We start from the raw sequence: 14,773 nt of genomic DNA, 5'->3' as shown, positions 1-14,773 counted from the left end.
GATGATGTTCATCATTGTTTATGACCCACAATCCTTTGTGCTATGAGAAAGACGTACCCCGGGTCACGTGGTATTGTCACTGAGGCGGAAATGAAAGTTCACCAGCCGCAGCAGCGGAGCACAGCCGGAAAAAGGTACGGAAAAGATCACATTTAAGCCTAAATTGTCGGCTTGTCAATACGTACAGCGTGTTCTGACGTGAACCGCGCAACTACTAACGCGGCTCTGCTCGGCGTCGGGTGATTAGAGCCGGTTTTCTCGGCATGTCCTTTCGTAAAAAAAAATCCCCCTACGGAGCTTGCTGGCTAACAGTTAGCTCCGCGTGGGTCAAGCTCAGCGCATTTGGCTGCATCGGACCGGAAGTGTCGCAACTTCCCTTCAAAATAAATGCGACGAGACGATCAAAATAATGGCAAAACCGTGTTTTTTTTTTTAAATTTAAATAATTTGGGTTGGAGTGCCATTTTTTTTTTTTCCTTCAGTAAATATTTGACTTTAATGTCGATGAATCAATTAGTTGAACGTTAGAAAATTTATATTGAACATTTTCAATAATTGAGCGGTTTATTTACAATTTATTTTAAACATGAATGTTTATCATACGCTTCTTCAAATGTAAGAATCATACGCTTCTCTGTGTTGTAAATAATTGTGATAGTGTGTTTTAGTTTTGTACATTTTAAGACATCATCTGGGTAAATCATAAAGGGCTTTGTTGTTGTTGTTGTTGTTTTGGTCATACTATCGACAAAACAGTTAATCGACTTTTATTTGCAGCCCTACTTTTTTTTTTTTTCTTTGTGTGGTGTACTAGTCACAACACGTTGAAAAAAAAAAAAAAAGCTGAATTTCCAGTTGAATATTAGTTTGAAAAAACTGTGACCGGATGTACCAATGTTTTCTTCGCCACCTTTTTTTTTTTTTTTTGTGACGGTGATGCATAGAAATACTTTGATCATCTTCCGTGTTTGTGTTTTGTGCGCAGCAGCCGGTGGTATTTAATAGGAAGGTGGGACGATAAGATCAGTTCAGCAGGGGGGGAGGAGGAGGGGAGGAGGGAGGAGAGGGGGAGATAGTGTGGGGGGGGGGGGGGGAGAGAGGAGGTGGAGGGGGGGGGGGGGCAGTTAAATCTTCATTAGTTTATATGGAGTTCAGCCAGCGCCCTCTCCGCGCAGCGGATCCAGATAAACGCTGCGCAGCCGGTCAGCTTCTTCCACAAGGTTGACGGAAGATGCTGCGCGCTTTTGTTGTGACAGCTGTTCATCCGTTACTCTGCAGCCTTTTTGCGACAGATCTCAGGTGGGTCTTATTCAGATCATTCAACACGCCGACGAATCGCTTTAACGATGACCGAGCTTGGACACGCACCACCGGGTCTCTTTTTGGGTCTCTTTGGGTCTTTTTGGTCTCGAGCCAACAGCAGTCACCTTGGTGCTGCAGCAAAGTAAACCGAGGATCTCCTGCACAAAACCAGCCATGAGGGGTTAACATTTATTTATTTATTTTTTAAATCTTGACGTATTCTGTAAAGATGGTTATCCGCGACAGCGTTCAGTGTTGCTGTGTGAAGTGTCCTTGTGCTTTTTAAAAATGCAGCAGCCCACATCTCTGACTTTGCTCAAGGTGATGTTGACGGGGGGTCTGATGAGAGTCTTCGTCTCTCCCTGACCCTGAGATGAAGAACAAATCTCTTGTCATCGGTGACATTCATCAGGCCAGGCTGCTTAATACACCTGTAATATACCTTGTTTTTTTTTTAATTATTATTATTATTATTATTAACTACGGTTTGTTCAAATGTTTTGTTTGGGAAATGGAAATGGGAGAAGAGAGTTGAGGTATGACATGCAGAAAAATGGTCATTCTGGCCCGGACTTCAACCGACGTCTTGCTGCCCAGAGCCCATGTGGTATATCCGCCCAAAACGATACGAAAAAGCTGATTAAAATGTGACGGGACTTTTACAGTTCGCCGTCTTGGATCGACGATGCTGTTCTTTTCTCTACCTGCTCTCCGCCACACCTCAACCCGTCCACCTCTGAGCCCGGTCCTGTCGGAGGGTTTTCTGTTGTGATTTAGCACTAAATGCTGTAAATAAAGTTAAATTGAACTATTACAGATTGACTAACTACAGCCTGCACATTAATCAGTCAGTTGTAATATCTCAATAACGTTACAGCGCTCGCAGATGCAGGTTTCTGATGGGTTTTAAGTCGCGTCTGCAACTTTTGCAATTCTCGCAGCCGAATATGTTTTATTTTGCAGTATTTTTCTGAATCTCGAATACTTCCTCCACCTCTAATCAACGCTCTCCTCCTCGTCTGCTGGTTTAATGTAATGTGATTATCTAGAATTAAGTCTGTTGTATCATCTTCTTCCTGACAGTCGTCTCTTAACTCGCAGCGATCGTCGCTGTAAGCTTGAGCCGGGGTTTTTGTTTGTATTTTTTTATTTTTTTTTTCCTTTATGACAACGTTTCAAAGTGCATTTTATGCGTTGGCGTCGTAATTATTGTTTGCGTAAGCGAAGAAACTCGCAGGTTAGGAGAACAACAAGATGGGGGACATTTGTGCCTTGAGTTTGTCCTTAAGGCAGCGCATTGGTGCAGATTTAACGACGTTATGTCCGGGAGGAGGAGGAGCTGCCCGAAAGGCTAAAGTCGGGGAAAGAAAAACGCAGCTATCGCCGCAGCCGACATGAAAGACTTTCTGACGCTGATTCGTGATCTGTAGGTCACCATGATGAAGTATTTGGTGTACCTGCACAAAAAGGGGGGTAAAAACCTGATTTCACCTCTGGCTGTGATGCAGTGGGCGGTTTGCTGTATTATAATGTGTGTGTGTTTGTGTTACAGAGCTGTGATGTCATGGCAGCTGCCAGCGTGAGCAGACCTGGCAGTGCCCAGACCACTGAAAAGTCCCAGTTGATCTTGAAAGGTAATGCTTTTATTTATTTATTTATTTATTATCACCTTACTGACCAAACAGGAGAAGCGCTGTGTCAACATTTAGTGTGCGTTTCATCACTTCCTCCGGCTGTCTGTGCGCATGACGCAGTTTTTCTGCAATTCATTGCATCGATCTTCATCAAAATCACGAGTACAGACGGACACACGAGCAATTTTAACGTTTTGATGTCTTTGTTAGACATTCACGGTGCTGGCGGAGAAAGCGTGCGACTTTAATAACTGAACGTCCAACTGGCATCGCCGGTAGCTCCGGATGAGACCTTCAATTCATCCAGATTCTCAGGATTTCTGTTGTCAGCAGCTCTCTGAGGTGGATTTTCTCTCGTTTGAAGTCCTCGTGTTGTTGTGGGTTGACTTTAGAGTAGCGGCTCATGATTTTGCTGTAATCACCCGACTCTTACTGATCTTACTGACAACCACGCTGACGTTGCACAATAAGATACCTTAACCTTTTAAAAACACCAATTTTTTTAGGCCTCTGCTAAAAAAATTGCTTACCCATAATAAAAAGAGTATATCTCGGCAACCACCATAAAAAATTCTTTCAAAAAAATATTTCAGATGTGTAGATATTAGTATATATGTTCATATTTTAGTAATAGTTTTGCTATAGTTTTGCTAGCCTCTAATTGGGGGGCATAAAGGGTTAATAAACTTGGGACTTCGTTCTTCCCCCTCAATGATGATGAGCTGTGCAGATCCAGACGCAGAAAAGCAACGCTGAATCATGACGCTGCCGCCACCGTGCTTCACCTTTGAATGTCGTTTTCAAACTGGTATGCAGTTGTTGTTTTTTTTTTTTTTTTTTTTTTTGCGCCAGGTGAAGAGCACCTCCGTTTAGATTAGATTAGATTTGACTTTATTAATCCCACAGCGGGGAAATTCGGTCGTCACAGCAGCAAAGAAAACCAAAAAATGCACACAATATGAATTTTTTTTTTTACAAATACGTAAAAGATATAAGAAATAAGATAGATTAAAAAAAATATATTATTTTAGAATAAATACACACACACACACAGACTATGTATACACAAAAAACTACAACAAATAAAATAAGATAATCAAATACAGTTTGGGATGAATGGAAACAAAAATTGTCCGGTGCTTTGAAATGAGATGAACAGTGCGACGATGTTATAAGGTTAATCGGAAACATTTTCCCAGTAGTGTTGTGAAACGTCGAGGTGCCGTTTGGAGAACATCGGACGCTCCGTGATGTTTTTTTTTCTTTGCAGAGCAGCAGTTTCTATTGAATTACTTATGGTGCACTAATAAGATGAGATGTTAACCAGCTTTAATGATCCACTTTAAGCTGTTCGCTGTTACTTTGGGCTTCTTTTTACCTCGCTGAACTTTCTACTTTCTGCTTTTTTGCTTTTGAAGTCATCACAGTTTGATTCCCACTTTCAGGGAGAGTTGCCACAGAACTAAATCGTCTCTAGCTGCAGACAGTTTGTTAAACTGTGGACCGATGAATGATTGAACCCCTGAGATGATTTTGAAGTTCTTTCTAGCTTCATGAAAGTCATCAATTCTTGATTTTAAGTTTTTGCTTGAGTTGTTGTTGTTTTTTTTCATTCAAAGTTGTTCTAACTCACACTCTTGTTTCATTAGTGTTTGTTGAAGTCATCAACCTCAGAGTTCACGTACCTTTTCCAGCTTACACTGTGAATACATTCAAATGGACAAAAAAACCAAGAATACAACATATTTTTATGTTATTTAAGACAATTTTATACATAAATTCTGCTCATTTCAAAAGTTTCACTTGCTTGTAAAATGGTAAAGGTGCTATGAAAAATCCAATCGGGTTTACATACTGCGTTTTTACCGTTAATAACTGTTGTTGTGTTGTAAACCTATCAAATGTTTAACAGACTGTGTCTGCTGGAAACCTTCCGAGTTTTATTACCTGCTAGAATCATATTTCTCTTTTTCTTTTTTTCTCTTTTTTTTTTTGTTACGCTGTTCATTCAGGGTATCGAGCCCAAACAAGTCATCATTTTCAACTGACCTACATTTTCAAAAGAACATTGGCAAAAAGAAAAAAGGGGAACATCCACGATCCAGGAAGTTATCACATTTCAAGGCGTAATGCAGCTCAGGTAGCTCACAGCTCGGTTAATCAGATAAAAGTCTAAATGGGCGTCTAAACTAAACCAGCCGTGGCAGCTTCTTTAGCGTCGCATTGACCTGCGGTTTCTTTCCTCCGTCGCCTCGGTCATCCTTTTCCTTTTTCTAATGGTTTCACTTATATCACTCAAGTTTTTTTTTTGTTTTTTTTTGCTTCTGTCGAGCGAGTATTTCAGATAATTATGCAGCCTTACACCTCTGAGCTCATTTGCTGAACACCTTCATCACACCCTGGCCCCCTGCAGTGTCAAATCATTTGATTTCATGAGTATTATATTGGTGTAATAGCTTTGAGTGTGGCCCAATTGAAAATTCTGCTGCTGTATTAAATGGCACCGGTCCTTTCTGTATGAATTTGACACGATACATCAACCGCCATTAAAAATGTATGAACTATTTTAGGACACCAATAACACAGCAACAATGGTTTCTGAAGAGTACAAATGTCTTTTCTTTTCCTTTGAGGAGGCCAAAAAAAAAAAAAATTAAAAAAAATTCTTCTTTCTCCTCTTTTGTACACTTTTTCACTTTTCGTACGAGCTCTGACTCACCTCTTTATTTGCCGATCTGCTCTCGACCCCCGTCTACCTTTCTTCCCTTTCCCGCCTACCTCCTCCCACTCAGTCCAAAAAAAACCTACATTTGATTTCCTCCATATCTGGCGCTCTCTGTGTCACTTCCCCTTTTCCTCTCCATCATTTTAGTTTTTGCCAGATGTTCAGGAGATCAGAGATCATCACCCAGACTCAGCCAGTGCAGATCTGCCAATGTAATACAGACTAAAGCCTCCTTTTTTTTTTTTTTAATATATATATATCTGTCATCATTTATTCATCCAACTGCTCGTCCTGATCACTCACACTCAGAAAATCTGCAAGCCTGAGTGTGTTTGTCAGTTTTCCTTCCTGCGGTGAACAAATCGGCTCTCGTAGGACTGACACATGCCGTAACGAGATTCTCAGCAGGCCTACAAGAAGTCAAAGCCCTCTAAGCCCGTCTTAAGTCCAGCTCCCCACATGCGGAGCTCCCAGTAGAGACGAGAATCGGCGAACGATCACGAAATGTCAAGAGTGTCCTGAAAAAGGTCGGGGAATTTCAAATAGAGAGTGCAACTTGTCGTTACAGTCCAACTGAAACACTTTATATGCGGGCTGTACTCTTTAAGCTGTGGAAGCACTCTGATGCAGGTATTAAAAGTCCTGAAAATGTCCTGAAACGCTCCACCAGCGTGAACATTGCCCTCCAGTGTCCGCACGCGCTGGTTTCTTGGCCGGGATTTTTTTTTAACAAGACCCCGCACTCATGAAAACGCATGTCTCTCTTTCTTCCACTAGAGGGCGGTGTTTGTACTTTTCAGTTTTTCTTTCCTTCCAACACACAAGCTGTGTCTCACCTCCCTTCGATATATATAAATATATATATAGTCTGAAACAGTGATTCTCTAGAGGAAATAATATTTTGATCAAAAAAGGCATCGCCAGCTCTGATGCTGCCGGATTCATCCAAACACGGATGCTTTTTGCTTTGCAGGAAAGCATCAGGTCAATAAGTCGGATCGCAAAGTCTCATCAGGAGATTTAAATAATTAATGAAGTCACTGGTGCTGTAGCGCCTGCGTCAATTGCACATATGGCTCCACTGTCAGTTCGGAGATGATATCAACAGTATCGATCGGGCTGCTGTCTGATGCTTTCAGAAAGAAAAAGAATAGCAGCCGACATTGTTCAGCGTGTCTGAAGGTGGATTTCAAAACTTGTATCAGAGGTAGTTGTCATCAACGGCCACTAAATGAACCCGAGAGGTTGGTCGGACTGTCTTCAGTCAGCAGTTCAAAGGCAAAATGTCCAGTTTGAAAACCTCGGTCTGTATCTCACTGAGTCAGTTACTGTGAAACAATGATGTAACACGCTGGTCTCTGCTGCTGGCTGCTGTTTTTTCGAGTGATCTGGTTTTGTGATTCTTCTGTTAGATACTCACATTAAAGGCTTTCTGTTTGCAGGTGACATCATTGGAGGCGTCTGGTCGATATGAAGTTGACCTTTTGAGACCCACGTGAAATGGAAATACTTTCTTTGTTGCGTTTAGACTAAGAACCACAGTCACAGAGAGAGTCTCAATGTGGCGCTTCCTTTTCCAATCAAACCTGCAACAATTATTCAATCAACATAAAATGAATCTATGGCTACTAAAAATCCTCATTTTAGTGAATTTTATTTCCAAGCAAAAAAAAAAAAAACTTTTGGTTTGATCTTTTTTTTTAAAATATGAATATTTGAGGCGTTTCTTTGTTATAAATGAAAGTAAACTGAATATGTTTCAAAGCAATTCTTTGGACTGTGAGTGACATTTCGTAAACAAAACAATCGTCAGATGAATCAGGGATGAAAATAATCTTTAGTCGCGGTCCCATTTTCAATCGATGATCCACCTTTTTCTCTCCTGACAGAAATGTATTCCCTTATAGCTGTTTGCTTTCATGTGTTTGACTATATATACGTGTGTGTGTGTGTGTGTGTGTGCGCAGTGGTGTCGGCGAAGCCCCAGTCCCCCAAGCTGCCGACCCGTCACTCTCGGCTCAGCTCCTTCGTCGAGGTGACTGCCGACGGCCTGACCAGTGAAACAAAAAAAACAGGCAAACGCAGCGGGCACCTCGAGCTGCAGTGGAATGAAGACCTCACCCTGTGAGAGCAACACACACACACACACACACACACACAATCCCTAATAAACATCTTTTGTATTCAGTTTAAGTAAAAATCCACTTCAAGCATCCAGAAAATACCACAGTAATAGAAGCGATTTACATTTAAATGAAATTCAGTTAGTTCTGGTGAAGAAATCTGGTTTATTAAAGTTAAAACATCTGAAGTCGAGTCTGTATGTGGTCAGTAAGGAAAGTGAGGAATGAAAAGCAGGACTCTGTAATAAAATGTATCTGCAATAAGCAAACCTATTTCTAGTTAGTGTCTTTTATGATGCTATCTGTGCAGAACTGATCAGATTAAAGCACTGATATGCAGCACTGTATATTTTTTTATGGTGTGTGTTAAGGCCTCTGCTGTTAGAGTGTGTGTGTGCGTGTCCGTGTTCACGTTACTTTGTGTTCCTGCAGTAATGTGACGCCTCAGAGTCGCCTGGATCTGAAGCTGTGGAGCTGCCACACGTTGAGGAAGGAGCTCCTGGGCACCGCGACCATCGACCTGCTGGACACGCTGCGCACGCACGACGGCAAGAGTAAGGACACACACGGCAAAAACCAAAATAGTTTGTGATGTGCAATGTTTCCTTTTACAGTCAAATCAGCTGTGACCTAGTTTATGAGCAGTATGAAGAAATTCACATTATAGGAAATATTTCATATACAGAGGGGAGGGGGGGGGTCTTTGTTCTCGAGAAAGAGAGACTTCATCAACCTATCACCGCCTCAGATACTAAATATTACAAGGAGAAATGAAAAGATCAGCACTTAGAAATTTCAGGCTTTTCTACTTTCATTACTGACTACTGGACGATTTTTTTTTTTCCTACTTTCATTTTATTTCAAAATCTTGTTTTTGTGGAACAAATGCAGGAGAATCCACCACCACGAAAGGAAAGAACTTATTAGTCTTTACAACCTGCTTCCTAACAGTAGACTCAGGCTGCTCAGTCCGAATCAGGTTTATCAGCCGAGTATCTTATTACTCGCAATTTGCAGCAGCTCTCGGGACGCAAACATCGAAAGAAATAAAGACATGTTGACACCGAAAACCGGCAGGCAATGATCATAAAACAACCGCGCTAAAGCAGCCCGTGAATACAAAACATCCCACACATGTGCATAATGTTAAAAGCTTTATTAACAGTCGGTAAAGTCCCAGTTTTGCACATAAATTTAAAATTACTACTGAAATGATATTTGATTTTACAACTTTTCACGGTCACATTGGAAATTCTGAAGGTTATTTATCCGTTTTGGTTTTTTTTAAGACTTGAAATGTTTGCTGCTTCTGGTGGAGACGGCTTCGAAGGACACGCCGAACCTTCCTCTCTCTAAATAAGACCTTCCCAACCTCAGTCACTAAAAACTTAAAGCCTATAAACTCAGAAAGTCAAATATTTCCACGTTTATTTCCAGGAAGTTCAGCTAAACACTGACAAATATTCAAGTTTACACTCCAAGCTGTGAAGTGGTTTTTTTTTCTCTTCCTTTAAAGACGTTGCAGGAACACAGTGTGAAACGTTAACAGTCAGTCTGTCCACAAAACAGCAGTGGAGTTTATGCCAGGTTTGCTTTATTGACACTTTACAGCGGCGTATATTCTGTGGTCCACTTTAAGGTAAATAGCCTGTAAATGTAACGCCCATAATGGATGGAAATTTGCATTATTGGTTACTAACGGTGCACTAGGACATGCATGATATTGTTCGAGAAATACCCGAGTCCATTAAACTGAAACCGCAGTCAGTCTGTTTTACTGCTTTAAGCTGTAAAGTCAAATTACCTCCCTAAATGTATGACGATATTCTCGACCTTCAGCACATTCGCTGTCCTCTTGTAACTCCGATACTCAAAATGGTGACTGGCTCTCCAGATATCTAAAGAAATCGGGCATTTTTCTCAGTAAGTGGCATCAGTGATGTGTCTGATCCTGTGTCGGAGGAGGTTGAGCAACATGTTGTAACGCCCTCGGGGGCTCCGCCGCTAAAACCTGCCATCAAGCTGTGAAGATTTAATTTCCCATCACGCGCCGGCCCCCTTAAAACACGTAGAATCTCTCTTAAGTTCTCGGATTCTTAAAAGTTCAATTTGCAAAGCCGTCATATGTTGCATGTTCAAAAGTTGGAATGTGTTAATACCTTAAATATTTGACATAAAAGAAAACTTTCAATACTTGACCGGACTTCTTTTCTTAGTTATATGAAACTATTTCAGGAAGATAAAACGCTACTTTGATGTGCACACAAAAAACAGAAATCCACCCGTGAGGAGGAGAAATTCCCTGCAACATCAGCTCAGTCTGCTCTGATGCAGGTTATTGATGCCAATATTTACATTTACAAGTGACTTTTCATTTCTAAAGTAAAATTTTAGTTGCAGTTTATTTGTGTTTCCAATTTCCCAAAAAAATTATATTATTGATCTGGAAGAAAGCCTGAAAAATCCTGCATATCTTAATAACACGCTGATCACTGTTGCATTTAATAGCAATTCATACAAACAAATAACAGTGCAGGGCGGGTCAGCTGTTGATTATTTATATCTGATAAAGAAAGTTCAAGCTCTCAGCATTCAGCTTCTGATTTTCTCCACATGTTGATTCCTTGTTGCAACACCTCGTACAGCTAACTCAGCATTTTCCCCACAAACTGCGATTTTAAAAGAGTCGTCTGCAAAACTCTCGCCACGACACCCCCAACGGCGCCCGAGGTTGGCTTTCAGTTTTTCTGTAATTCATTTATTTGTAAATTATTTGTTAATCTAGCTCCTCAGCACCCGAGAAAAATGAGTCTTATTTTTGTGACATCATCACTATGATGAAGGTGTGGGCGGAGCCAGCCGGGGGAACACAACTGTTCTCCCTCTTCTCCACCACCACCACCACCTCCTTTGTCCTCCAACCTTTCTCTGCCACTCATCCTCTCTCTGTCTGTGCTTCTTCCTCCCTCTAGTGGAGAACGTCCAGCTGAGTCTGGTGCTGCAGACGGAGAACAAAGGCTCGGTTGTAGCAGGAGGCGAGCTCAACGTCTGTCTGGACGGCATGGTTGTTGATCTGGGCTCGCTGCCCAATGGCAGCACGGCAGCAGACAGTGAGTCCTGCCTTTTACCACAGCACACACACACACACACACACACACACACACACACACACACACACACACACACACAGTCACACACACAGTCACAGAGGTGGAGGTAACAACACATAAAACTCACAAAGAAGCACCTCCAGAGGCGCAGACATGTGCGCATAACATATAAAGCTGCTGTCCAGGCTGGTGATGTTCATGTTTCGCTCCACTGAGGCTGAGACGAGCAAGAGGAGACGGGACGGGCTCCAAAATGTCCTTACGAGATAAAAACGTAATCACACCCGCGGAGAAATTGGGATACAGCAGAGAGAATAAACAATGAAGAGAAACCGAACCGTGAATATGCCGAATCAGTAAATGCAATCTGTAACGAGTGAATTCAGGCAACTTTGGGGACGAACACGCAAAATGCAGAGCAGAGCTTACAGTTGGCATTTTTGTAAATACACACGTTACAGGCGTCACTGATGCGAACACGCACACAAAGCTCTCCCACAGAAGTCCAGACAGATTATTAGTGCCACCACAAAATTGAAGCATTTCTCCTCCTCTCACTCTTTCCCTTCCTGTCTCTTTAATGTTTCATAATATTGCCAGAAACCTCTTACACACACACACACACACACACACACACACACACACACACACACACACACGCATCTGTTTGTACAGTGGGATGTTTGTGTGTCTCTCCACCTTGGTAATGAGTGTTTTCCCCACTTGGAAAAAGCCAGAAGTTCTACATTGTGTCAATTTCTTCTTCTTCTTCTTCTTGTTTACGTGGCGACAACACTGAACAGTTGTACAGCAGGATATCATTTTTATTTGATGGTATCGGGTTCTGCTGATGAGACGAACCGATTTCCGAGTGGTCGGGACGCATCTGTTCTGACCTCTTAAGTCCGAGTGCATCGGAGAACCGGGCTTACGTTGATAACTTTTCTACCGCGTGACTCCTCGCAGAGTAAATGTCATCGGTGTGGGCGTCCGGACCGAATCCGCCGCGCCTCTCTCGCAGCTGTAAGTGATCCAGAAGTCATCGGCTTCGGCTCTTGTCGATCTCAACAAATCTCCTTTGACACCAAACGCGCCGGGGCCACCGGGCCTCTTCTCGTTAGGAAAAAGCTCCGTGTTTCACAGAGAAAACTCAAATTAAAGTCTGATTGCACTTCTGCTGTTTTAACCCCCCGCCCCGGTCTTTAAAAAATGTCCGACTTTCACTCCAGGACTTCTGTTTGGGATGTTTGATCTTTTGAACTGTCATTATTTATGCATGAACTAAGTGTAAAATAGGAAAGTGAAACAGGGGAGGATTGAAGTGTTTGACGTAAATACACACCCGTTAGCTTGTAGTTTCTCTTCTGCATCGTGTCACACCTGACAACAGTCTATTTGTGTATTTATTCGTCACGGCAGAGCCTCGGTTTTTGTGGAGATGTTTAAATAGTGAGTCGGAAGTTTTTCTGTCCTGCCAAGAATAACGTCAAGAATATTGTTACATTTAAAGCAATTTAATCCCAATTGAACACACTGACTATTTACAGCTGCAGTGTTTCTACATTATAGAGAACACTTAATCTCAATGTGTTACTATTCCCAAACCAATATAAAGTCACTTCATACACTCACATGAGGAAGGATTTCAAACCCTCCACACACTTATGGACCCTCAGTCAACAGTATTTTCCGTTTCCCGGCACTCCGCTCACATTTTACCTTCCTTTATGGTTTGGAAGCAAATATACAAAGTTCTTCTTTTTTTCTTTTTTTTTCTTCCTTTTTTAACAAATACACAGTTTTTTTTTATCTGCTTTTAAACCCAAAGCCAAGTCCAAGCATCCATCTCCTCTCTGTGCAACGCACACGCACACACACACACACACACACACACACACACACACACACACACACACACACACACACACACACACACACACACACACACACACACACACACAAGGCTTTTCATAGAGCGCCGCACAGAGCCCACAGTGTATCCTGCTGAATGGACACAGGGCCAGCAGTGAGGGTCGAGGCCTGCCACAGCATGGGCTGCATAAATGTGTCTCTTTGTGACTGTTTAGATGTGAAGAGAGGTTAAGAGGAGGTGTGTGTGTGTGTGTGTGTGTGTGTGTGTGTGTGTGTGTGTGTGTGTGTGTGTGTGTGTGTGTGTGTGTGTGTGTGTGTGTGCGCGCGTGTGCATGTGTTTGTACCACATGTCTTCACAAGGACAGCCATATTTAAAAAAAAATAATAATAATAAATAAAATCCTGTAAAGGAGGCTTTCAAGTCCTCATACAAGAAGAAGGCGAGTTGAGGGTTTGGATTTACCGACGTGTCTCTGGTGACTGTTTTCCACTACCGCATGGCAGCACTGTACTACAGTTATGACTGGATGGCTAACTTCACTGTATCTGAGGGGGTTCATTATTATTAATGGGACGTTTAACTGCTTTTTGCTAGTTTTACCTGCTCGGGATTTGTAGACTTTTTAAAAGCATAATTCTAGTGTATTTCAGCCCAGTGTGTTACGCTAACTTTGCACGAGATACTTGGGTTAAAACATTGACTGTATATAAAAGTGGTCTAAAAATTCAGCCAATGTTGAAGTGCCATAAACTGCAATTTCTCTGACGGCCACTGGGGGGGGTTAGCTTTTTCTTCGTTTTTTTATTTGCTTATTTCCTCTTGCACAAGTCTATTTTGACTTTTTAAAATCTGTTTGATGATGTGCAACACTTTGGTCCACCTCTGTTGTGTTTAAAAGTGCTATATAAATACTCTGACTTGGCTTTAATGTCGCTGCTGAGGGTCACATCATTTCTTTTAAAGGTCCCTCAAGCAAAAACGATTCTGAACCTCTTTCGTTTGACGTTTCGGGGGAGTTTGCATGTTCACTTTCTTGCAGAGAGTCAGATGAGACATTCGATAGCGCTTTCAGCAAAAAAAACACCAAACACGCTGCAACGCTGCAACATCTTGTTTTAGTTTTGCAAGTAATAAACAAACAAGACACCTTTGTTCAGACCGGGCTAGCTGCTTCCCTCCGTTTCCTGCCTTTATGCTAAAGTATCGATCTTATTGCGAAACTCTTGGCATGAAAGCGAACGTGTATACTTCATAATCTACGGTACTTTTCCTTTTAATGGGAAATAAACACAAGGGAATGAATACAGTAAACTTGAGGCCCTCACAATGCAGTTAAAACAAAGTTGCGTGTGTGATTTCAGCGTGTGTGCAGGTCAAAGGTTAACCTACAATGAGTGATGCCCACCCCACACACACACACACACACACACACACCCATCCCCCCAGTTTTCTTTACTGCACCGTTGTTTGGAGACTCACATACGCACATAATCACAGACATCAGGAGCGCTTTTGTCTAATTTGTTTCTGAGAATTGCGTAATTGACTCTCGTTGCCTGCAGCTCGGCAGCACAATCGCCTCCTGTGATCCCGGAGCAGTGTGCACGGCAGCGGGGGGGTTTCCTCTCCTGGCTTGGAGGGGCGGAGATGACAGAGTCTGTGTGTGTGTGTGTGTGTGTGTGTGTGTGTGTGTTTGTTTTAGGGGGGAGGAGAGGTTAGTGAACAGAGGGCTGAAGTGTGCCCTCTAAAACCAGAGTCTCAAGTTGAGGCACTTGTCTTTGTGTGTGTTTTACGGTCTCCGGAGTGTAGCTGCAGACGTGTGCGTGTACATGTGTTTAACATTCTGCAGCGCGCGTGTGTGTGTGTGTGTGTGTGTGTGTGTGTGTGTGTGTGTGTGTGTGTGTGTGCGCGTGCGTGCGCGTGCGTGTGCATGCAGGCATACGTGAGCCGCCTGAATACATCAAGTGTATAAAGGTAGGAGTGTGTTGCCTTCTGCCGGTGTTAAG

At 42.3% G+C, this 14,773-nt stretch overlaps 1 protein-coding gene across 3 annotated transcripts in view; it reads left to right on the top strand.

Annotated features, from left to right (window-relative positions):
• Positions 1-52: 52 nt before the first annotated feature.
• Positions 53-14,773, top strand: part of wwp2 (WW domain containing E3 ubiquitin protein ligase 2) — a 56,628-nt gene continuing 41,907 nt past the window's right edge. The window contains exons 1-5 of one of the 3 annotated variants that reach the window (XM_069162197.1): positions 53-134; positions 2,855-2,936; positions 7,629-7,785; positions 8,217-8,338; positions 10,757-10,894. In XM_069162197.1, the coding sequence (XP_069018298.1) occupies positions 2,867-2,936; positions 7,629-7,785; positions 8,217-8,338; positions 10,757-10,894 (487 nt within the window). In that variant the 5' untranslated portion in view covers positions 53-134; positions 2,855-2,866. Of the gene's footprint in view, positions 135-1,170; positions 1,300-2,854; positions 2,937-7,628; positions 7,786-8,216; positions 8,339-10,756; positions 10,895-14,773 lie in introns of those variants that run through there. The other 2 variants (XM_069162198.1, XM_069162199.1) reach the window with 2 other exon arrangements.

The sequence above is a fragment of the Embiotoca jacksoni genome, unplaced genomic scaffold (assembly GCF_022577435.1).
Source record: "Embiotoca jacksoni isolate LCO1_2020_lvr unplaced genomic scaffold, fEmbJac1.0.p SCAF_3, whole genome shotgun sequence".
Taxonomy (NCBI): domain Eukaryota; kingdom Metazoa; phylum Chordata; class Actinopteri; family Embiotocidae; genus Embiotoca; species Embiotoca jacksoni.
Note: the sequence above shows the minus strand (reverse complement) of the source record. Positions and strands in the feature narration are given on the sequence as shown.